Genomic DNA, 6664 nt, shown 5'->3' with positions numbered 1-6664 from the left:
GCTAGTCCCTTAGCAAACACTAAAAAGGGAAATCAAAACATAAAACAAAAATCAAAGCAACTAAACTAACGACACAACATTCTAATGCCTTCAACATTTTGTCTCAGAGATCTTCAAACTCATAGCATCAAGAATAACACTCAATCGAAATAGATAAGATGAATTCAATGGTTAATAAACATGAGATTTCGTTTAACAAGTAAGACATGGTAGAAACAAAGGTGATTTTAAGCTCGACATGTTCAAAACAAGTTCAAATTCAACTCACAAAGGATATGCACTCCAAATCTTTTCTCTCAAGAACATGGCATATGCTTAAAAGCTTTTCACACACAAGAGTTATAAACATAGTGAATCGAAAACCTCATAAAAGATACCAATCACATACACAAATGAACCCAAACCATATGCTTACTCATGAAACAAACTCCACAGATCAAGAGCTACTCATTTTAAGAATCATGCGGATCTTTAGAAAATGGTAGGCTTAGGCTCGGCATGGATATACTTTTCAGGGTAAAGGAATCACAAAGGTCATCCTCAAGACTTAGCAGAGCAAAACATCTACCTTATGTTGCCATACTCCATAAAACAAGGCCAAATATCATCATGTTGGACCCATTCTTCACTTTAAACATTGTGAAAACGAACAAAGGCTAAAATATAACATCATTGAGCCTTCAACAAATACATCACAACTCCAAATTCACATAAACAACATGTATGCCGAGATCTTTCATCATTCTTTCATTTTTTTCTTTCTAGCCGTGTACATATACTTTTTCTTCTCTTTCTTTTCCACACGGCATCTTCCAATTTTTTCTCTTTTCATACTCTTTTCACGGCATACATACATACAATAGCATAACCCCACACTTGAATCAAATCATCACTCCATATTAACATCCACAAATCGGCTCTGCCAAGCCTCAAAGACAAGGTAGAGATATAACTATACTAAGCAAGGATATAACATGTTGGTAATGAAAGAAAAGACTTAACGTAGGCTCAAAGGGGTTAACACTAAGGTGTCCCAAGCAGGGCTCAAATAGGAAATACGGCATTTTGGCTTAAATGGTGGAAATCCTAAAAAGATCCAACAATCCTTTTTAAAATTAGAGTATATTATGACATAAAGCTTCGAAAGTTTCACAAAGTAAGTTCTAACATTCTCTAGTTCATTGCAATTCTATGGCATATGAATTGATCAAAATAGATGTAATGAGGTCATAAAGCCAAGAAACGATAGAATAAAACTCTCCAAAGAAAGGCACAAGTGTATGGCTCGAATCTCACATAGGTTCCATGAATCAAACAAGTAAAGAACATGCTCATTCTGTATCTAAGTTTCAAAATCCTCATCTACTACATATTCGTACAAAATCTACATACCGATTAACCATCAAATAACAATGAAGTTCATTTCAATATCGTGATCATCTATCAACCATAAATTCAAAGATCAACTCATCCTAGACAGTTAAAGGCATACCTAGGACTCAAAAACAACAACTTAACAAAACACTTAAAAATCGAAAAATTTCAAACTAAAAATCGGAAATCAAAGCAACAAATTGAAACACATAAGCATCAAAAAATAGAATACAACGAATGATGTATACCCCACCCCACACTTAAAACTTACATTGCCCTCAATGTACAATATGATAAGCAACGAAAATTAAAAAGAGATAAGGAATAAGAAAATGCAAACACTCGTTGATGGCTCCTTCATTGGCCTAAGTTTAGAGTCTATAGCCTAGACTATCTTCAAAGCATCACGTGCTTGCCGTAGGATCAAGGAGAGAGATCTCCTCCATGTTATGCTCAACGAAATTGTCATAGTACGACTTCAAGCGATGTCCATTGACCGTGAATTCCTTTCCATGCACAATACTTTTGATCTGAATAGCACCAGAAGGAAAAACATTAGTAACAACAAACGGTCCAAGCCACCTAGAACGGAGCTTGCCCGGAAACAATCTAAGTCGAGAATTAAACAAAAGAACTTTATGCCCAACGACAAAGTATTTCTTCCTAATTATGCGGTCATGTAATGTCTTAGTCTTCTCCTTGTAAACCATTGCCGAATCATATGCCTCATTTCTAATCTCTTCAAGCTCATGCAATTGTAACTTCCTATGCAATCCGGCCTCATCAATGTCCATGTTAAAATTCTTCACAGCCCACCATGCACGATGTTCAAGCTCCACAGGAAGATGGCACGTCTTGCCATAAACTAATCGAAATGGTGACATGCCAAGAGGAGTCTTGTATGCCGTCCTATAGGCCCAAAGAGCATCATCCAATCGTTGAGACCAATCCTTGTGTGATGGTCCAACAGACTTCTCCAAAATTCTCTTGATCTCACGATTAGATAGCTCAACTTGTCCACTTGTTTGGGGGTGATAAGGCGTAGCAACCTTATGCTTGATTCCATACTTCTTCAACAACACCTCAATGGTCCGGTTGCAAAAATGAGATCCTCCATCACTAATGATAACTCTCGGCATACCAAACCTAGAGAAAATGTTAGAACGAAGGAAATCTGTAACAACTCGAGAATCATTAGTCCGGGTGGCTTTTGCTTCCACCCATTTCGAAACATAGTCAACACAAACGAGTATGTACAAGAAACCATTAGAGCTAGGAAAAGGTCCCATGAAATCAATACCCCAACAATCAAATATTTCAACATATATAATCGGTGTCATAGGCATCTGATCCCTAGATCCTAAGTTCCCCATGCGTTGGCATCTATCACAAGTCATGCAAAAATGATATGCATCTTTAAAAATTGTAGGCCAAAAGAAACCACATTCTAACACCTTTAGAGCAGTCATACGTGAACCAAAATGTCCTCCACAAGATTCAGAATGACAAAAAGTAAGTATAGAATGATGTTCAGATTCAGGGACACACCTCCTAATGATTTGATCAACACAATGTTTCCACAAGTATGGTTCATCCCAAACATAATACTTAGCTAATGCCTTGAGTCTATTCTTTTGAGCATGCGATAAAGTATCCGGAAATTGCTTAGAAATAAGATAATTGACAATATCTGCATACCATGGCTCACTTACCTCAACTCGAAAGAGTTGCTCATCCGGAAAGCTCTCTTGGATAGCCAAGGGCTCGGCATCTCTCACCAAACGACTCAAATGATCCGCGACAACATTGTCACTTCCCTTCTTGTCCTTGATCTCAAGATCGAACTCTTGAAGTAGAAAACAGTTGTCAGTTAGTTTGACTGCATCAAGACTGTTCTTGATGTATTATTTACTTAGGCAGAAGTATCCTTAGAAAAATTACAGCGGCTTTTGACAGGTTGAGCTAGCCTTATGTTTGTAAGTTCAATTATTGTTGAATTTCTATACTTCATGGTGAATATAACTTGTATTTTTTGGGTCCTCTGAACAAAATTTCCATGTTGACTAAAGATGAGGAATGCAACACAGAACATAGATAGAAATGTTGTTCTGTTACAAGTATATAAAGAAATGAATATTGTAGAAAAGCTGCTGTTACAAATTTTTCTTGTTTTCTGACTATTTTGGACTTGGCTGCTAGAACCTTGGAATCATTGTTTATCTGTGTTTGAATCATTCTTACATTTGAAGTCCTGCAGTGACTGTGTGAGTCATTGTTTCTTGGGGTTGGTCGTTGTTCTCACGAGCCCTCGTTGCATTCAGATGCTCCTGACACTTGCATTGCTTGCAATTATCTAATCATTGGGATATATTTGGTCTAAAAGTAATAATATTCTTAATGTAATCAAGTCAGATGCAGAAAGGATTCAGGATATGTTTTGGTCTGAAATTATAGTTTTTCCAGGAGGACAGAATATATTCTTAGTAAACATGAAAATGCATGGGTTGCCCATTTGGCTGAGAGTGACTACAATGTTATCAGTTATTAAGTCTTACCGAACTAATGGTCTAATGTCCAAGTCCAGTCACAGACACTATAAACTGGACTGGACTTCTGCGACTTCAAAACCCAGAGACAGAAAAGTAAATGACAAGAATGTTAAGGCTACATGCCCGACAATTTGATATAAAGGGTTGGAACTATAGTTATTGGGTGAGCTAGGATTCAAGAACATTTGTTTAACGTTGAAGGATGTCTCAGGGCTCTTGAGCTATAGCTACTGGTTGAAAGCTTGGAATCTATTCCTTGGTTGACTAGGATACAATGACCTAATACAAAGTTTAGATATACTAGTTTTTTTGCATCCCATTGCAGCTTGCGGCAAGAGTGCAGTTTTGGAAATTATTTTCTTTTCTGCTCTTCATGTCTCAAATATTTTGGTTCGACTTTTATGTGTCAAGAAGAAGAAAAAAAATATTGTAGTGGTTCTCAATTCAACTGGCTTGAAACATTTTGGTTTCGCTCTAATCTCTTATTATCATTACTTTCTTGTTGTAGTTTCTGGTAATACCACACTTTATTACGGAATGGAGATTAGGATATACATGTATAAGTAGAAGTACACTATGACAACATTGATCTTATGTGATTAAAGTGTCGTCTTTGAAGCCCTTCGACAAAGAATGATCCAACAAAGCATCCGATAGAACAGGAAGAAGCCAAACATGATCCCTACGTTGATCCACCTTGTGTCCTTGTCAAGTCCCCTACTCTTCAACACATCATTGCCAGTGAGCAAACACTGGGAGGGAAATTGTTGCCAAGAGAAACACTCACTCCTAGCACTCCAATACTCGTTTGTTAGCAATGTGTCCAATGGATACCTGTAAATGGAAACATAGTACATGAAGAGCCAGTATTTTGGAATGCTCTCTTTCGGAATGAAGTAGCCAGAGAAAAGGAAGAAGGCTCCAAGAACTGTGCAGATAAGCGAGTTTCCTGAAATGAAGTCAGGAGACACTGCACTGAGGAAGAGCACTAGAGAGCTAGCCATCAACACAATGAGCCAGACAACGAAAGTGAAAAAGGCGAAAGCAGCTGCAGAAGGATTGAGGCCTACTAGCCAATACACAGGAACAGCAAACAAAATAGCCACTGCAAATAAAAAGGGTAGGAAAACAACAGTGTTGGCAATCATGTAGGAGGAGACCTTGTAAGCTCCCCTTGAGGCTTCTTTCATTAGAACTCGCCGCTCTTGAAGGTATATAGGTAATGCCTCAACTGTGGAAGAGAGTAGAAAACTTAGACTGAAAGCAAAGAGGCCTAGTCGCTCTGCTACTCCTTCTTCATCTTTCCTGATTTTCATGTACACGCTTGCCAAGCCAAATCCTCCAACAGCAGCTTGCAATGTTCTAGCGAAGAGCAGCTGCTTCGTTCTGTAAATAATTTTCCAAAATCTAGAGCAGAGAAAGATGATCTCATATAAACTAGAGAAATAATTACCCGTGTCTTTGGTTTGGTCATGTTCTATTTCTGGAAATGATGGATATGAGCGTGGTTCTTTCGTTTCTTTGGTTTCCGTAGCATCATTTGTGCATCTGGAATATGATTCTTCCAGGGTTTTTATAACTTCCATGGCGAATTCTAAGGCATTCAGCTGTAATGGTACTTGCATTCCAAGGGTACCTATAGTTTCCTCAAGTAATTCAATGCTCCCATTATGGACTACAGATCCATGTGAGATGATCAAAAAGTTGGAGATGTGATGAAGAATTCTATAGCTTGGTTGGTGTATTGATAAAACCACGGTTCTGCGCTTTGATTTGGCCATTATAGAAAGAAGCTCTATAACTTGAAGTGCTGAACTGCTGTCTAGGCCTGAAGTTGGCTCATCAAGAAGCAAAATAGGTGGATCATGAATCATATCGACACCTATGGATACCCTTTTCCTTTCTCCACCAGATATTCCTCTGTTCTCTTCATCTCCCACAAAGCTATCAGAGACATGGAGTAGACCGAGCTCTTGCATTAAGGTCTCCACCCTCTCTTCCCTCTCTTTTGCATCCATGCCTTTAAGTCGAAACTTGGCAGTGAACAGAAAAGTCTCCTTTACAGTTAGTAGGGGAAGCAGGTTATCTTCTTGTGCAACAAATCCACAAATTTTGCGCAGCTGTGCAGGACTAGTTATCTGATGATCATTAATACAAACACTGTTGGGATTGTAGTCTTCATCTTTCACCCTCCCTGATATTATTCGCAGGAGAGTAGATTTTCCAGTGCCACTGGGGCCAACAATGGCAAGTATTTCAGAACTGTTTGCAACAAAAGAAACCGACTTGAGTATGGCAACAGGCTTAGGCTTTTGTAGCAGTTGAGAAAGGGAAATTGGTATGCCCCTATTTGGAAGATAAGTGTAGGAAAGGTTCTGTACAGAGAGTGTGTAAGTTGGGTTAAGGCAATGTTGGGGTGGTGGTGGTGGTGATGAGTGGTAAGAAGAAGAGGAAGGGGTGGTGGTATAATCCTCAGGGGAGTTTGAGGTGGAAAAGAGAATCGCCGAGTCATCTGCATCCATGTTTGGTTCCTCAAAGCAAGCTGCTGGCATGAATGTCTGTATAGTTTCTACAGAAAGTGAATGATAGATTGGAGGAAGAAGCTAACTAGAAATTGGAGTTCTGTTTGGGTTCTATAGAGTATGAAACTTATTTAGCAGGGGGTGACTAATAGAGCTGGTGTCTGGTTGGTAATGTTTGGTTACCAGTTGAGAAGTTTTGCCATTGGCAATAGGGAAAAT

The 6664-nt window shown here is 38.7% G+C and overlaps 2 protein-coding genes across 2 annotated transcripts; both read right to left on the bottom strand.

The window, feature by feature from the left end:
- Window positions 1-1778: 1778 nt before the first annotated feature.
- Window positions 1779-2477, bottom strand: LOC126795685 (uncharacterized; the record flags this gene model as incomplete). The annotated part of the gene is made up of 1 exon (XM_050522467.1): window positions 1779-2477. A coding segment is annotated over one exon (699 nt), but the record flags the coding sequence as incomplete, so codon positions are not given.
- A 1972-nt stretch (window positions 2478-4449) lies between these two features.
- LOC126793173 (ABC transporter G family member 23) lies at window positions 4450-6520 on the bottom strand. The gene has a single exon (XM_050519617.1). The coding sequence runs from the start codon at window positions 6473-6475 to the stop codon at window positions 4523-4525; it is 1953 nt and encodes a 650-aa protein (XP_050375574.1). The 5' UTR covers window positions 6476-6520; the 3' UTR covers window positions 4450-4522.
- Window positions 6521-6664: the final 144 nt, after the last annotated feature.

This window comes from Argentina anserina, chromosome 5 (assembly GCF_933775445.1).
Source record: "Argentina anserina chromosome 5, drPotAnse1.1, whole genome shotgun sequence".
Classification (NCBI taxonomy): Eukaryota; Viridiplantae; Streptophyta; class Magnoliopsida; order Rosales; family Rosaceae; genus Argentina; species Argentina anserina.
Note: the sequence above shows the minus strand (reverse complement) of the source record. Positions and strands in the feature narration are given on the sequence as shown.